Source organism: Cyphomyrmex costatus, unplaced genomic scaffold, assembly GCF_001594065.2.
Source record: "Cyphomyrmex costatus isolate MS0001 unplaced genomic scaffold, Ccosl1.0 scaffold364, whole genome shotgun sequence".
Classification (NCBI taxonomy): domain Eukaryota; kingdom Metazoa; phylum Arthropoda; class Insecta; order Hymenoptera; family Formicidae; genus Cyphomyrmex; species Cyphomyrmex costatus.
The window spans coordinates 730,835-749,942 of record NW_017277819.1 but is presented as its reverse complement, the minus strand read 5'-3'; the positions used below and the strand labels follow the sequence as shown (position 1 = coordinate 749,942).

General features: G+C 34.3%; 1 protein-coding gene across 1 annotated transcript in view; it reads left to right on the top strand.

The window, feature by feature from the left end:
- Positions 1-19,108, top strand: part of LOC108776601 (dipeptidase 1) — a 105,801-nt gene that overhangs the window by 39,730 nt on the left and 46,963 nt on the right. Inside the window, exons 4-5 of the mRNA XM_018543272.1 lie at positions 4,103-4,253; positions 10,837-10,906. Of these exons, the coding sequence (XP_018398774.1) occupies positions 4,103-4,253; positions 10,837-10,906 (221 nt within the window). The remainder of the gene's footprint in view (positions 1-4,102; positions 4,254-10,836; positions 10,907-19,108) is intronic.

Sequence of the window (19,108 nt, the reverse complement as noted above, 5' to 3'; positions counted from 1 at the left end):
GTTGTATTTCCGGCATACGTTGTTCCGCATTTTCACGTGATATTTTCGAGTGTCGAATCCACCACGGCGAATGACGTTTTTGAGGAAAACAATTTTGCACAATATTCGCCGGTGTATCCGTCTCGAAAAAAATCACGTTTAATTTTTGGAGTTGCATTTATGTCCCCTACCGCATTTTTCCTTCGACAAGTGACAGGTATAGATAGAGAAAATCACGTACCATATACTACACCTTATGCGCACAATCCGTTCTCGATTCATATTTTTCGAAGCATTGTCTCCGCTGTATTCGCAGTACATTTACGCGAGCGTTGATAGAAAGACAAACGATCGTACGTCACCGTAAAGCAAACCGCGTGCTCGTCTTTTTAAAAATATGCAAATTTCATGCACGTTACACATCACGGTGGCGCGCTATCTCTCCCGTCTGGCAAAAGGGGGTTTCGCGCGAAAAGAGCTCGCAAGCGAGAAAGTACAAAATATAGCACTTTGGGGAAGCAATCTGCCAGATGGAAGAAAGGGCTCCGCTAGAACGCGGAAGATGAGAAATTCCAGGAGGAATGGAAGAATGTTCTGAAACCATGGAGCCCGCCGTAGCTCCTCCGATAATGTCGAAATGCTAGTCTTGGTGCAATATATACGTGAGCGCGAGCACGTACATACATTCGCATGCACTTTGTGCAGGATATATGTGCATACGTACGTGCAGGAACACCCCGAACCGATACACTCGCAGGATCAAATGTATCAGTGTTACGTGCGGGTGGGTGCAAAAGTATAAATCGCGGGCCGCACTAAATCCTGGTGACCATCGACAGCACGCGTTTTATTCGCGTCACTCTTTTTTCGTCCTTTCGTCCATTAGAGAAGCCGTAATACAACGTAATCGTCGGCCACGTCAACGGGAAAAATTAAAGCCGCGACAAATGACATTCGCTTGTGACGTATGCAATTTATTTCGAAAATGCAGTCGAAAGAAATACATCATTAAGCTTTTCGCCGTTAAAAAGTTGGAGAAAGGAATTTGTCGAATAAGAGCTGAGGGAGACAGAGTTAAAGCGATCTTAAATACGCAGAAAGACCGGTTTTGCTAAAGTATCTAAGTATTTATATAGTTAGACATTTAAAAATAATTCTGTGAGACTCAATGGTTGCTACAATTTTAACAAAATGAAACCATTATAAAGAAATTATACATTTTTCTATATTATTCCCTTAAGTCAAAAATTGATACAACTCCAGAAATGTAATTTTCACGTTATTTTCATGAATTAGTTGGAGAGAGAGAGAGAGAGGAGGGGGGTAAAGATTACTCTTTCAATCATCAAAGATAAACTAATTTAATTTCACAATCCGTTTTCCAAATAGCACTTGTGTCATTAAGGTCTTTTAAGCGACCGTAATATTTTCTACAAAAAGTAACAAATTTCGAATTATGTCGTTTTTATAGATAAAAAACGTTTTTAACAGAGAATGTTTAAAGGCAGTTTTGGTGATTAAAGTTAAAAAAAAAACTATTTTATTTTAAATTTAATTATTTTAACTGATTAAGGCCCGGTTGCATCAACATTACTTGATTTTAAGCAAGACTTAAAATTCTATCTATCTTGTATTAAAGCCGAAAGAGAGACAGAGACAAAGACAGTTTAAGTCTCGCTTAAAATCGAAATCACGTTGGTGCAATCGGGCCTAAGGTAAATATGAATTGCTTTGATACAAAATATATATGTATACATATTTTTTTTTAATTGGTCACTTTTATAAATTATTCTAGATTTGTTATAATTTTGTATAGGATATCAAAATTATTACAACTCAAAAAGGATGTAAAAGAATATAAAGTATTATATAATGGCAAATTTAAAAAATCTGAATACAAAAATTTAATAAAAAATTAAGATCAAAATTATATCAATAAGAAGTAAATGTTTTTAAAAAATAATTAAAATATTGAAATGACAAAATTTTTATTTTTAGACTGTAATAATGATTTTATTGAATTGTTTCATATGTATGTAAGTAACATTCATTTTTATATCGAAAATATAAATATTCCAGTCACTTTCATAAACTGTACATCTTGATACATCATTAAGTATTCTATATTCATTTTAACAATTCAATAAAATTCATTTCAGATATATATCTAGTTAAGTTTTTAGACATCTCAATAAAACCGTTTTTTCTGTGTAGAAACGTCATAAGTTTTCGTATTGAAAGATGGCTTCCACGATCTGTCGTCATGAAAACGGGATTATACATTTAAAAAGTATGCAAATTCTAGTACAGGCACTCTCCTACTTACAAACTTTCGTTTCACAAACTTTCACAAGTACGAAGAAAATTATAATTCGTCAATGCCAGCGCTGTGAGGGTCGCTCGCGTGAAAAAGGAAGTACCAATTTAATCTTTGAAGGAATAGTGCTTGCTTTTTTAATTCTGTGTGTGTGTTTTTTTTAATTTAAGTAGAATATTCATTTTGAGTTACAAAAGACTGTAAAATTGGCATGCCCTAAAATCATAAAACTAAATTTATCTCCGAAAACGTTTATCCTATGCAAAAGCCCTATTTGCATGAGCTCTTCAATTATCGATCGTTCGACCAGTACGCGAGTATAGGCACGTTGAACGTATTAAAAATATACACCGGTATATATCGTAACGATGCAGCACGGGTATTATGTATTCCGGTTACTGCTTTTGTGATATTACCTCGCTGCGGAACGATATTTTTAGAAGCGCGATAATCCGCCGTTGGCGTCAAGTGTATTACTTCCACCTAGCTGCCGTGAATTCTTTGTAATTGGATGATAAATTACACCGCGTACTTTTTCCCTCTTTTATCGAACTCGTCCGTAAAGCCACTGTAAGCCGACGCCGTAGTATCGTAAGCAACTATTAAGAATTCACATGAAAAAACGTTATAAATATACATACACATATATCGTAATCGTATCTGTGCAATTTTACGCAAACCTATTGACAGCGAGACACCTTGCGAACCTCTCCCTTCTCCCCCCCCCCTTTTAACGTGTGTCTAACGGATACTTTAATCAAATCCGCAAAACGCAGACCGCAAAATTGGATTCCCTGATATACCGCTGACCAGATCTCACGCTGTCCAATTCGATTAAGCGATTAAATGTCGCAGATCGAATTCGCGGAACGCTGACAAAATGCCCGATTACCTGATTAAGAGCTCCGATTCCGCAAGCCGAGCTTTTCTTCGATCAGCTCGAATTTCGGGCTTTGGACCTCGTAATACACTCGCGCGGGCGGTTAATTAACTTTTATTTACACTTTGTAATTAACGATCGTCATGATGAGACATTCCTGATAATCACGGGTAATTTGAAAGATTTAATTAATCCGAAGATCAGAGACGCCGGATAAGCTCGTTTAATTATGATCCATGTGCATCGCGCATTGTGCACGTCGTAATTGAATTCTGCACTCGCCTTGTTCGCACTGGAATCGTGCAAGACAAAAAAGGATGATGAAAAAGATATTGCGTTTATAACTGAAGCATTTTTCTCTAATGAAATTTTTGTTTTCAGACGTAATTCCGGTGTCTAAGTACATACGTCCGTTGGGAGCGCTATTTCGGGCGCGACTTTGTCGTTGTTTTCCAATGTCGTGCAAAGAGATTTTGCAAACTTTGCAGATCCACTTACCATCGGTATTACTTATCGGAGGTACGGTCGGAACTTCGTAACGACGTTCCAGCCGTTATTAGATTCACGTGTCACTCGCGTTACGTGCAAAAGCTCGTGAGAGCGAGATTATTCTGCTGAGAGAAAAGTTAATGGACAACGCACAAATCTGGACGGGACCGAAACGTAGAGAGCTTCTCGTTTATGTCGCTCCTCCGTAACGTTAAATAGCAGCTAGAAGTTATAAAAGTGCATCGCATACGGGGTTTATCTGTCTGAAACACACATCCGAAATATTCATCTCCGAGTTATCAGCTTTCCTCGTGATACAAATCCAACGTTCCGTTCGAATAAGGATCCGCAATATGATGAGACTCCAGATTCACGCTGTGAATAACGACGACAGGAAGGAAGGGATAAACGAAGTAAGTTATAATGTATGGTTACAGGTATCGAGAGGGCGCACAAAGAGGCTAGATTAGCAAGCCTGATAGGAGTCGAGGGGGGCCATGCTGTTGGAGCTAGTCTGGCCGTCCTAAGGATGTTGTACGAGCTGGGTGCCAGGTATCTCACCCTCACGCACACGTGTAACACGCCTTGGTGAGTGTGCCAGAAATAAGAATATCAAGCTTTAAAGTTGTACATAATACGAGAAGCGAAAGTATAAAGCGTTACATTAACCCGTATATTTGTATCGGACAAACACGGTACAATTTTGTTTTCACCGTTATACGTATACAAGGTCAAACTTCAAACCAGGTTCATACTCATTCCACTTAAATCAAAGCGTTAAAAGCGGTAAATGGAATCGGATTAATCTTTCAAAGCTGATACCAAAATTTATCTAATCTTGTAACATAGTTCGTTTCCTTACCTACAGTAAAAGTGACAAGTAAAAGAAATTCATTTTTCAGAAAAGAGGAAAAATTATTTTTTAATTTGACAGAATGCTTACACATATGATGACTTTTAAGATTCAAAATTTGAATACGTTTTGTTTTTTAAACCGGAACTAACTTTGTAATAATAATTCAATGTTACGCTCACAAGAGATTGCGAGATCTAAACGCAGCATCCACGTATAATCGGCGAACAAAAAAGAGTCGTCGGCAAAAATATAAATAATTTGCAACAAATCCGTCCAAGCGAAAAACTAAAATAAAAATATATTACCCGATTTGCATTAATGCGTGAATAGTGATTATATAGTATAGAATTTTATCATGCGGTTGTTGAAAATGGACCACAAGCTGTGTAATAACGCCGGTCGTCGCGGCAATTGCCGGTGCCTTTGCAGGTAGGACTTTCCATCCGCATTGCCTAGAGCGAAACACCCGGTCGACGGGTGTAATTCCAAGCCGTACAGTTTCGTTCATTTCTCGTGCATTAAAAGCTATCGCTTTGAACGCGAGCAGTAAAACGTTTAACGTAAACGGATTAAAGTTCCTATAATAGTTCGCGCGCGGACCGTAAGAGATCAACGGCATAACGTTACCACGGTGCGTTTGTGCAGTAATCCGCAAAATTCACGGACAGCGTAGTTTTACGGTATTACCTGGTATGGCCTTTCAAAGCCACGGCCGCATTGAAAAAAACGATAATTGCACTGTCGAAGAATCGGTTATGTAGGTCGTCCTACTTCGTGGATTAACTTTTTACACTTCAAAATATTTTATAAAATTTTAATTTCTGTAAAATATCAACTAAGTGATGAGACAATATTGCTTTTAAATCGCCCATTTTACAATTAGAAAAAAATTCTAAGTGTTAAGTGCATTTAGTACTACGCAAGTACGCACCATTCATTATGAGCAAAATTGTTGTGATCAAAAAAAGGTTAATATGTTTATTTATTATAATATTTATAATATAAAATAGATGAGTTATTTTATATTACGAATATTATATAATAAATAAACGTATTAATCCCTTTTTTGCTAATTTCTGCAAAATTGATGTCGCAGTAAGTGCTCATTAATTCATCACATAATGAATTCAATTACCGTTACATTTTATTACCTTTATATTTTAATAGTCAAAGTAAACTTATCTAGCACTTAAATAATCTCTCTCTATATAGAAACAAATAATATATATATATTCTTCAGCCCAAAAGTTCGGAAACATTTTAAAAATTGACACATTCTTGGAATTACTTATTTAAATATCCGTATAACAATGTGTTTATATAATAATAGATTTAAAAAATTATTGTTAAAAAAACACATTATTATATTAATATATAAAATGTAGTTAACTCAAAAAGGGATTATAAAACAGTCAAATAACAGTAATTGCAAGTATTTTTATTATAATAATAACTATATTTTATAATTTTTTATGCCAAATATTTTTATATGTATATTTTTATAGAATTTACATATATAATTAATAATACTAACATTATAATAACTAGGATTAAATTACTTTGAAAGCTTTGACATTTAAACCTTAAGGTTTCAACAATTTTAAAATTATGAGATTATTAATGTATGTAATATAGTTAATTATTAATGCAATATAGTTAGTAATGAATATATTTTCATAAGAAATATATTTGCGAATATATATTACAAATATATTTTCATGCTTTTATTCGCACAAATGTATTTTTCGAAGCTTCAAAGTTTTGAAGCTAACTTCGAACTTTAAAGCTACGAAGCTTCGAAGGCACCTTAAACTTTGACAGTTTCCAAGTTAACTTTAAAACTCAAATTCTTTCGAAGCTTCCAATCTTCGAAGTTGTCAAAAGTAACAGTCCTAAGTAACTACCACAATTACGGTAACATATAATTACAGTCACTAATACGAAACATTTTTTCCTCAATGTATGAATATTTGATTAAAGTAATGTAAAAAGTGTCAATTTAAAAAAAATGTTTTTAAATTGTTGAACTGGAGAGAGTCTCTAGTAAAACTTTATTCAGGATACATTCTGAGGATGTCTTTAGGGCTGCGTTCAGAATCATCATCTGATTTGCACCCAGGTGTCGTGTTATCCTTGTTTATCATTCCTGTACAATAAGGATAAAACAACATCTGAGTGCATCCGGACGACGATTCTGAACGCACTCTAGGATATTCAAAGAACATACGGACGTTTTTTGGACGTTCTAAAGACGTCTCCTGGAGGTCTGTGCTGTTAAGGGTAAAAAGAGAAAAATTTCAATGTTTTATGTACAAAATTTTTCCTTAAAATTTAATTACGACGTTACTCCAGCCCTCGATGGAGTTACTCAAAACGATCTTTCTTTACCGCACGTCAAATTGTTTCGGGATAGAGAAAATATCGAACGAAAACGCGAGATTACGTGAAAATCGCAGGTTGTACAGCCCAGCTGGTGCTGCAGCAGATGGAGCTTCGAAATATTGCGACAAACAATGGCCAAAGCTACGGTGAACTTTTACGAGACGTCTCTCGACGGCTGCAAGACGTACGCGACAGAAAGCTTTTCGAACTGATGTATCACGAGGGTATCGCGCATTCCGACGCGTCGTTCTTCTACGAGCGGGATGAGCTGTGATCGATCTGTCCCTCCCGGTTTCGGCTTCCGATTTTATGGCATTGCTCTCTGTTTTACGTCGCGATGAAGAATCGCTGCTCTATTATAGATAAATTTTGGCGTGTTATGGCTGGAATGGATTTATATTTATCTTCCAAACTCGTCCAAACTCTCTTTTCGTCACCTCATAAAATTTTTCCGATAAAGATTTTTATCAAGGTCAACGTAACACGAATTTCTAGATTTTGACATTTTTGGGTCAATTCCTTTGCAATCTGATATTGTTATTTAAAGATTACATCCAGATTAAATTCACCAATTTCTACATTTTACTTAATTAAGCAACATATATTCATTATACGTTTTATTTGAAATTATCTAAAGGGTAATGCACGAACGGTAATTTAAACAAGGTATATTTACTTAAAATGCCGTGTTTTACAACATTTTCAGTACTTTCGCGTAACTAAGAATAAAAGAGAATTTTAGGCTATTTCGTCGAATAATACTTCGTTATTACGCGACGTATAATGAGGGACACGCAAAACGGCGATCAACTCGTCCAACTCCATTCTACAAGCATATTTAATGGGATCTTAAAATCGTTTGTTTTACCAATTATTTTTCAAATAAGTTTTCAAATAATATTTTCAAATATTTTCTAACTGTTTTTATATACAGATTTAAAAAACTTTTTCCATAATTAAAATATATACGATAATTTAATCCAAACCGGTTAATTTTATGTCAAGAAAAGTTGGAAAATTATAATGCTTCCGCTTTTGATATTATTTTGTAACAACATTTGCTTTATATAAAAATTTCGTATATTCGGTACTTTATTTATACGTATAAAACAAGTTTGGTTTGAATTACAGATTACATTAACAAACAATGTCGAAATCTCAGAATTAAGCTTAGATACGTGATATGAAAAATTAATTAGGTACTCTCTAAATCTCGTGGAATGAACTCTCATTCAAAGAAACTAAAAATTGAACCTGTCTTTTATAATAAAAAGAGTAAAAATACTATTACTCTTGTCCAAGAGTGGCAGATTTTTACTTTTTTTAAAGTCAGATTTATTCTTTTGGAACGGAGTAAAATTTACTCCAGGAGTAAGGTTTCACCTACCCTGATATTACACTTCAAAAAATGGATTGAGATTTCACTCTTTTGGAATAAATCTCGTTCTAAAAGAATAACTCTCACTCTTTTTTCAAGACTAACTCAATTTTCTCTTCGAATAAGATTTCACTCCACGAGGTTTATAGAGTAGATATATTTTTATGTATAATTTGCGATATTGATGTAGTAGTGTATATAGTAGTGGATCAATGATACGTAAATCGTATGTGTATACGTTCTACTAATGCTCATTTCCATCAATATAGATGAACTTCAACCTCTTTGTACTCGATTTGGAACCATGTTAAAAAAAAATGTTTAATTCAATTCGTGCACACTTTAATGAGTACCTACTTCTTACTAAACAATTAATTTTTTTCAAAATTTTAACTATTTTTCCAACATATATTATTATGTACATCAGATTTAAAATTATGTCTACAGAATTAAACAATTTCAACGGATAATGTTTCCAAATTTGATGTATTCTACATTAGAACATTCGCAGGGTTTGAAGTGGTTAATCGCGGTTTATCTCGTTCTTCATCTTTTTCTAATTATGAAAACTAGAAAAAGATGAAAATTTAGTTAACACAAAACTACATTGGTATAGAAATTGGTAAAATTAAACTACTTCATTGATAGAGAAATTACATTGAAAACAGACGACTCTAGGATCTCCTTAACTTGGCCTAAGACAAGTGCCACGCAAAAATACGCGCAAAACCACGCCGCTAAAAATCGTTAACAATAGGAGCATTGCCGAGAACGATTTATTTCCACGAGAGCCGTTATATTTCATGTATCCCTGCTTTGCTCATCCGTTGCTTTGCAATTAAATCTCGCGTGTAACATGATAAATCCCGCCCGGATTAATGTATATTGTAACAATATTATACGCGTCCGTCGAACAACCGGCATTTCACGATAGATAGGGCGATTACGACGCGCGGTCAAACAAAAATGCAGCTGGTTGCTGCTGTCGCGCCTCTCCAGGCGAGCGACCATAAATCCGCGAAATCTCGTTTACGCAGTACGACAGGTGCCCGATAGTTGAGTCCCACGTGATTAAGTTCGAAACGACGGAACGTTCGACGACGGCGTCCTGTACAGCTTCGAGTTGGCCACTCGAAGTGAACGAGAGGAAGAGCCGCGAGGTTTAATGGCGCGTGTCCGCCGTCATCGTCGTTTGCAATTAAATCCGGCGGTGCGGCTAAAACTTGTAGTCGCGACTCCAGAGTCGAGTCGAAGAGTAGTCCAACGCGACGGCCGATTATGGGCTCGGTTATCGATTATCGCTACCATTATTGCCACCGCATCATTGCTCCATTCGTGACGGCTTTAGGGGGATACGGCGCTAATGCGCACGATTGTCAGCGTGGTATTACCTCGAGTCCTCGAGCTGACGCCTAAAGCACGTCGTACGTCTCGCGTAATCCCCATCTACATAAGATATTTAACTCTCCTCTGCCTGTACATTCCGCCGACAGTTGTTACCGCGATTAGTTGCGCGCCTCGGGGGAATTGGGATGGCATAATGTGATATGTGACTAAGAGACATGTGTACTGAGGAAAACTTCTAGGGAGAACATTAAGAAAATATATTTCTCTCAGTGTTGACGTAGAAACTGATCGTTTTTCCTTTCGCATAAAAATCACTCAATTTAACGAGACGTAATTTACTTGCGCGTGTTACATCACAGAATTCAATTACTAATATACTTCATGCTGCACAAAAATACATTGTCGATCTTATCAATGGTCCAGAGAGAAATATTTGTAATTATTCCGAGATAAAACCACAAAAATTGAAAATTAAAAGGAACATTGTAGACCGTATATATCGATTTTTTATAAAAGATGATTGAATTGTTGTAAAATTACAATAAAAATATTAATTAATTATTAATGAATATTTGTTTGAAATAGTTCTAAATAAATATTTATTTAAATGTAAAAATATATTTATTTAATATAAAAAACTATTAATTTCATTCAACTCATTTTTTTTATTAAATAAATATTTACTTATTATAAATAAATGTTAGTATTATTTAAAAAATATTGGTATTAAGATTATTTATTAATTTTTATCAAATATATAAATTATTCACCATTCTCTTAGCCTACGCTATTTAAAAGACGTAAAAAATTGACAATGATATTTTTATACAGTAACCCAGCTACCAATTTATATATTATTAATAATTTCTCTATTTCGTCAAATAAAAATTTAAAAGCTAATAATATTAATAATAAAATTTAAGTCCACTTCTCAAAAGTATTTATCGGATTTAATGAACGCCATTGTGTAATGTACATTTAATGAAGTTGAGTACTAGAATATTCCCGAGATCATTCGGAATAGAAACAAGTTAGTTGTGGAATGATTACGAACTAGCCATTGTGGCTCGCCGCGAGCTGCTGTCCTGTGAATAATACTATTGTCGTTATCGTTACGGGTGCGTGTGGAAACCTGTGATTAGAGAGAATTCTATCGCCATAACATTCACGATTGTAGCTACTGAGTTACTGACCTGTTGGTTCGTTAGGGCAGACTGCAGCACGGCGGATGAACCCGGTCAAGTGCCTCAAATCGGTGGTCTCTCAAATTTCGGCAAGGTGAGTACGATATAAAATTCTCTTATATTTGCAAAAAGATATCGCTCCTTTACTTTAAAAGTACAATTAAAAAGTTTCTCAAAAAAAAATTAAAAAACTGTTTTTCAATTTGATAAAAAATTATTAATTATATATATATAACAAATCATATAAAAAAGAATATATTTTTAACATGATCAAATGTCATTTTTTATCTCACAATCCTTAAAAAATCTTTTTTGAGTTATAATGATTTCTTTTTAAACCACTCTTTTTTAATTTTGTGACAATTTTTATGAAGTTAGTTCTCTTTTGCTCACTGAGGCATAATTGTGATTGGACTTGACCTCATAATGAAAAAACTGAATTTTTCTAAGGTCCATCACTAAACTGAAAATTTTGCAGTAAATAACTTATGAAATTATCACATTACAAAACAAGTAATTCAATGATTAATCATAGCTAGAGAAATATAATTTTTATATTATTATGAGATTAAATTCATTTTATGAAGTTAAATAAAAATCATTTAAGTTTATCAAAAAATAAAAAATCAGTCCTGATAAGATAATGTTTACTTGACTCATTCACAATTATAATTTGAAAATTACGTTTTTTAAATTATACTACTTTTGAAGTAAAAGGATGATATAAAAATTAATATTGAATAACAGTGTATATTATACGTGAATAGTAATAATGTACTGTTTTCATATAATATTCGTGATATTCTATTTCTTCTGAATTCTTTATGAAGTTTATGAGATTTTGTAAGACTAGGTATACAAACGCGCATTCCGATTATGGCATCAAACACGATTTCATGAAACACGTAATATCCCTCTATAAATCTATCATGCTTTATAAAATTATTTTCACTAAAATAACATGTATCTCTCTACGTCGTATGCGCGATGTAAAAAAAAAGGTTACAACCAGTGCTATCAATCCCGTTTGCTATTATTTATGACGTAGTCACGGCGTAAAATAAAATTGGAAAAAAAACGTAGGTATTCGCATATTGAAATATAATACGATTTGATTGCATTTCTTTTTTCGAAACAAATCTCTCGAAATTTACTGGATTAACAGCTTTAAAGTTCGATTATGGTGTCAAACAGAATTAAAACACACTTTCTGCCCGCTCGTGACTCGTTGCGACAGAATGACCGATTTTGACCGCGTCAGCCATATTCAACTGAGAGTTTAATCGTAAATCTGATGTGTTCAGTGCGCCCCCCTCCCACTTGTATCGATGTGTCGTCCATAAATATACGGATTTCAATGAGAATTTAAACGAAAAATGGTTTCACCAAAGTGGAACCGAAATGTTTTTGGTTCAATCGGAGATCCATCGGGAACGCGGCGATATCGGATTTATTGCTATGGTGATTTCGCGGCGGTTTGTGCGTATGCATAGGAAAAGCTGACGCTATAACGCAGTAATAGTATCAAATCTTATGATATATACTATTTTTTCGTTGTACTACATATTTTAGTAAGAATTTTAAGAACAATAAAAGTAGCAATACAATAAAAATGCAATAAGTATTATGTCGTGTTTTACGCTCTGCAAATGCTGCATTCACTAATGAAAAGAATTAGATAAAAACAGTGATTTATTTGACGTTATACACTGAACAATTTTGATGAAATATCTAAAAATTTAAGTAGACATAGATAAAAGCAATTTTGTTAAATCATTAAAATAATTATGTACTGACAAAACTCAAGCATGATGAACAACATTGTAAAAAATTCTAACCACTTTGAGCGTCTTACATTACATAATTATTTTGACAGTTCAACAAAATTATTTTTAGTATCTAGTAAAATTTGTAGATACTTCAGCAAAATTACTTCTGTTTATTTTTAATTACAATCAATTTTTTAAATATAATTATATTAAGAAAAAAATTTCTCATTGAATGAAATATAAGATTCTGATCATATTAATAAAAATTCTGATTATCAACAGAATTATAATAGATTCGGAAAATTTTGATTCACCCATTTTTTACCAGAATTCCAATTAATCCAACTAGACTCTTTTTTCCTAGTGGAGTGAGTCATTATTTAATGTGTCTTCAATGTTTCGGCACTTTAAAAGTGTTTATAAAATAAACACTAAATTTCGCGAAACTAGATTTTGAGCAACTACCGATCGAGCTGATCCTCTGAAAACTACTAAAATGGATGGAGCATGTTTCAAAGTTCTACAGCGCCATTGTTCGCTTACATGACGAAGGACGGTTAGTCCAACAGATTAGTGGTCGGTTCCAAATTCACTTCAACTCTCTGATACGCCAGCTCTGTCCATTACTGTTAAAGTAGCTACTTAACTTTTAATATGTAAATTTCATCGCCGAGAACTTTAAGAGCATTAATTATAGCCTTCTTTTCATAAAGGCCGGCGATGTTTAGAAAGAAATATATTTTGACTAACTCGGGAATTTATTAAATCACTTTTACAAGATACACTAGAGAAAATATATTGCGAAAATCTATCTCAACGATAGTGTGCTCGACAAAATCGAATAGTGATTAAAACAATGATGATTTTGACAACTAATTATACATAATATGGTATGTTACTTTGGGGTTAACTTTGAATACCAGACTATTTGTAAACGATGCCGTTTCTAAGCAATCACTTAAGAGCAATGCCGCTTCTCACCTTTCAAGGATATATCTTCCGCTTGTCAAACTTTAAGTTTCTCGCGAAAGTGTCACGTAGAAGGGTCGTTGCAAAACTTCACGCTAGGGAATAGTCTGAGCAAAAGAGATGACACTAGACAGTCTTCATCGATTTGGATGAGCTTAGGAAACAGTGACAATAAACTTTCCACAGCCATTTCCAAGTTCGGAAATTGTAGTAATTGATCCAGTTCTATTTGTCCTATTAATGTTGTCTCTAAGTAGCTCATTGAATTTATTTCGATTATCGAAAAGCGAACTAAATTTATCGGTAAATTGGCATTATATAGACTCGACTAGAACAATTGGAAGAAGCGCCATAAGTTTCTCGAATCGTTTTTATATTTTTATACTTTTAATTGATTCAATATTTAATTTGCTTCATTTAATTCACTCCTTTCGCGCTGATTTCCAATTAATCGATTTCTACGCAGTCTTAATCATCGTAGATGTTCCGTAACAGAAATTTTGATTGTGTTTGCGACAGTGGTATGGTTAAGTCCTTGCCGATCAAGGAGGAATTGAATTTGCACCACGGTGATGCTTCGAGCTGTTAGTTGCACGCTCAAACAGAGCTCTAAGAACTTTATCGGCGAGGAACTACCTAAGCTCTTGTTCCATTATCGATAGAACGACGTTAGGAACGATGTTTAATCAAATCATAATGTCTGTGTTTGCCTTTCTCTTATTTCTGATTAACTTCAAGAACTGTACGCGTTCATATATAATATAATCATATATAATTTTATTTTTGAGTTTTATCTTCAACAAGTACATTCTTTTATACTTCCACAAAACAGAGTACCACTGACTGTTCTACTTGTACACTTTTCGCTTAATTCCATCTATGCCGGCGTGTGTCTACGGTGTGTCTACGGAAATAAAATACGCGTCACTCGTTGCGAACGACGGCGAAGAAATTTTCTCAAATTCTTCCTGCAAGAGATGCACTTGCCAGATCATTCATATTTTATGTATAGAGTACGACCAGTCTTTCCCATTGCGCGTTTATCCAACTGTACTGTCGGATATCATTCGTCGTTCTTCAATGCGCAGCAAATGATCAAAAGTAGAAAATAGAAAAAAAGAGGAAGAAAGATAGATCGATAGATAAAAAGGTAAATAAATAGAGGGAGAAGAGGAGGAAGAATAGAAAGAAGAGAGAGAGAGAGAGAGAGAGAGAGAGAGAGAGAGAGAGAGAAAGTTGCAACGCCGCAGACGATCCCAAGGGCGTTTTTCGACGGGCGAAGACGCATGTGAATGACTTTAGGGATGTGGTACAAGTGTAAACCAACCGCGGACGTAGAAATTGCTCAAATATTCAGTAGAAATGGCGTGACGGGTGCACCGACCCTTATCCTTTTGGGACAAAGAAAGATTTATCGCGTCCTCGTCGCGTCTAAACTCAAAATACAAACGTATTACGTCTCAAGACGTAAGTAAAGCCTTGAAGGCTTAAGATCTGCGTAATCATGTTGTAACGAATGAAACTGTCGCGGTATAGCTAGAATATACACTGAGAGAAAAGTTTATTAATTTGACTAAGTTAGTTTAGTTCGTTTCTATTTACACGTACATTCTAACAAATGAAAGAAATAAAAACGAACTAAACGAACTAATTTAGTCAAGTTAACAACGTTTTTTCTCAGTTTGGATCTATTAAATCTGCAGTAAAAAGAGATGAAGATGAACTTGCTGCGAGTGTAACCATAAGATACATCAGGATATATATTTTTCCATTTACCTTTTAGATTTGCTATATACACACTATACAGCACAGATTGTATTTGCTCCAAATTGTCAGAAACGAAAACAAACGGGATTACTAACCGTGACAGATGTTGCGATTACATAACATATACACTGTTCGGTTGACTTCTTTGCAACGAGTATTTCGTGTCACGTTCTCATGGTGTCTTAACGGTATTCTGTAGATTCGCATCTTATTCCACGTGCGGAACGTAAGGTGGAAAATCCCGGATTCTGGTAGGCGGCACCGCGGACGTGCACGATTAAAAATTCATAGAAAATCTTCAGGTCGGTACGATTTTACCGAATCTTGGGTTTATCCGAACTTCCGGAAAAGTTCAATTGCATTAGTCCGATTGTATCGCTATGGGAATCGAATTCGTGCGCAAAACTTTCTCGATCACCCAGAAAACGTTTCGATATATAAAAAAATTATTCAAAAAGAAATATTTTATTTTTTTATGAGTCGTTGTATCCTAGATATCAGAAAATCTCATTACTTTTGCAGGCACCATAATATTGAAAAATTGAATAGTTTTTCTGAAATCTTTTACAAATGCTACAAATTACCGTGATATCGTTTGAGCTTTCGAGTGAATTAACGCCACATTAAAAGGGTTAAAGTAGAATTGCGTGTAACTTTTTTCCCAACGGTTACGGCTTGAGTTTACAATTATTAATGCGAGTGAAAGGAAACCTTAACCGTGACGGATCCCCCTTTGTTTCTAAAAAGCCCGCCGCTCCTAACGGCCAAAGCCACTTTCGTCCTGCCATTCGGGAAAATACCAACGACGTGCTTCCCAGACGTCCGTCGAAAGCCGCAGCGTGCTTTCGTAGAGAGGACAGGGGCTATGCAGCTATGTGTAACTGTAACGGAGCCCTTCCGTCGACCTGCGGAATTTACATCACTCACATATTCGTAGGCAAGTTAACGGCTGTGTCGTGTCGTACTCGTTGTCGACTCTCACACACATCCGCCGATAAAATAAGACGGGGAAGACTCGTTTTAGCGGCGGTTGCGATAACGCGAGAACTCTATACGTAACCCCGGTAGAACACCTTTCGATAATAAAATCCCTTTTTTCAGGGAAACAAACGAGAAGCGCGAAACTTTGATTGTTCTGCGGCTAATGCAAAATGCATTGATATTTGTTGAAGCGATATTATAAAAGTTTGAAGAGCTAAGCAATAAAGTTTTTAATTAAAGCAAGAAAATTAGGTATTTAGGGAGAAAACCTCCACATTCGTTAAGAAAGATACAAAAAAAAAGCATTATATATTAAGTTTCTACACGACTTTCATAAAATTATGTACTTTTTGGATTATTTATTTTATGATGAAAAAGGAAAATTACTCAAAAGACTGCGCCGTGACGAGTTTTTGTTGAGTTGCATTCGTGGCACTCTTGAAGAAAATATGCAAACGGTCGTCACGACGTCTCCTTTATTTCTCGCAAGAGATTTGCAATTCAAAGTTTGCAATTAACCTTTGCCTCTTATAAGCAAATATGAACTATACACATTATTATAATTATCACAAATATTATCTTGATAATAATAATAATATTATAATGTTATAGTTATTTTATTAATATGCAATACTATAAAAAAGAAACTATATATCAGCCGTAAAATAAAAAGAGAGATGTATAAAGGTAAGATATCATCAATAATGCTGCATAAGAGTCTAAACTTGAACTTAAAAACTAATAATAAAATTAAATTAAAATATTAAAACATAAACTAGATTACAGAAGAAAAACAGAACTAAATGTATTAAAATATATACAGAATATGCATACAAAGAAACTATAGTAAAAAAACGATTTTAATCAGCTGTAATCAAGATAATGAATACTTGAAGCAATCCAGATACTTTATGATGCTTTACAAAAAATTCAATAATATTTCTAAATTGTTCTTTCATTATCACCAACGAACAGTACATATAGCATCGTATAATTCGAGTTTCGCGTCCAATATCGACGTCAACATAAGATAAAGGGATTTCGAGACGAAAAGTTCCCGCTTGTGCGGCAATACACGATTCTCTGTTTAGCAACTGACGATTCTCCAAGTATCGACTGCAATTGACCGGTTCGTGTGCCATTCGAACAATTCGGTCTGCTTTTGACACGTTAGCTATTTATGTTCACAGACTTTCTTGTCTTACCTCCTCGTCCACTCTACGTTCAAGCCTTCCCTATTTCAGCCCTCCATTGTCTAAGGCCTTCCTTGTTTCCTCCGAGGATAACAGTTTTTGATATACTGGAAAATTTTTCAAAAACACTTGATGAATCCTTATTGCTGCGAAAAAGACGAATTGTGAAATGGGAAAATGAAAAGAGCTGCGCGTTAAAAAATCAATTTATTATCTTCGTATCCTTTTCGTGCAAACTAGATCTTGATTTTTTCATTGTTGTAAAAGCCCCTTGATAAATATTTTCCTGTATGGACGCGTATGGTAGTACAAGCATTTTGGCTTACAGATTTAACGACACGCACGTGCGTTTTGTTTCGTACGCAATTCAATGGGCTACGGACTTTCTACCGTTTTTCATTCGCAACATGTACGCGTGCGAAAAGCCAGAGTTGAAATTCCTGTTATCGACAGGTCAAATTTTTAATATCGTGCTCTCGTACTTCGTGAATTCCAAACTGCAAAAATAATTGCATTAGCTCGATTTTCTACACGCGCTCAGTCCTTCTAACAGATTTTGGATATAACGTCGAAATAGCTTTGGTAAAAGAAATATTGTCAAAACAATTCATTTTAAGCCATTCATGAAAGCGGAGACTTCTCGGTATAAAAGCAGAGGTATGCGTTGCAAAACGTATATCAAATTTAAATGAAGCTTAAATGGATTTGCTAAAATATCAAAAAATTCAGCTAAATAAATATTTAAAAATAATTTTATTTAACTATATAAAAATTACAGTGAACGCAAAAGCTATGTACTCGGCTACGTACATACAAAAGACATTTTATAAAAAAAAGTTTTATAAAAATTTTATAATAATTAATATTAATTAGTGATTTATTAACAATGAATTCTAGCTTGATACGTTTTGCTTTAATATAAAAAGAGCTTTGCAAAAACAACCACATTCATAATCTGAGAAGCTAAATTTTTCGATTGTACTTTTTGTAAGTCCAAATAATAAAATTTTTCATCTTTTTTATAATAAAAATAATATATTTTAATTATTACACATTTATTTTTGGTAAAATAATTTTGATAAATATACAATCTATGTTATTTTTTATTAAATAAGACCTTTTTAAAAAATATTTTTTTATGTGAATATTTTTTATGAATACTCATTGTATGTAAGATGCTTAAGCTGGTTGTTAGAATGTCCACATTTTTTTGCAACATTACTCATCGTACATAAGTTTTCTAATACATAATCATTTCAATAGTTTAACAAAATTATTTTCTGGTCTATACCTAGCTAAACTTTTAGACATTTCAGCAAACTTGTTTCCGTATAAGTCTGTAAGAGGTCAAAATTTAAATGCATAATATTTTTTTATGAAGTATATCCCAATTCACAAAATTATCCCGCATTTCACTACATGATTTGATCCGTAGTTCCTTATTTTATTCTTATTTTCTCGTTTCTCCACTCTGTTCCACTGTTCTTTTCTTTCTGTCTCTTTCATCTTTTTCTTACGCTATCACTTCTTACGAGCGGTGACACCGCGAGAGTAGCGAGACCGGCGGAAGCCATTTCCGTGGCACTGCCATAATTTACGTAACTGCATAATTCTTCT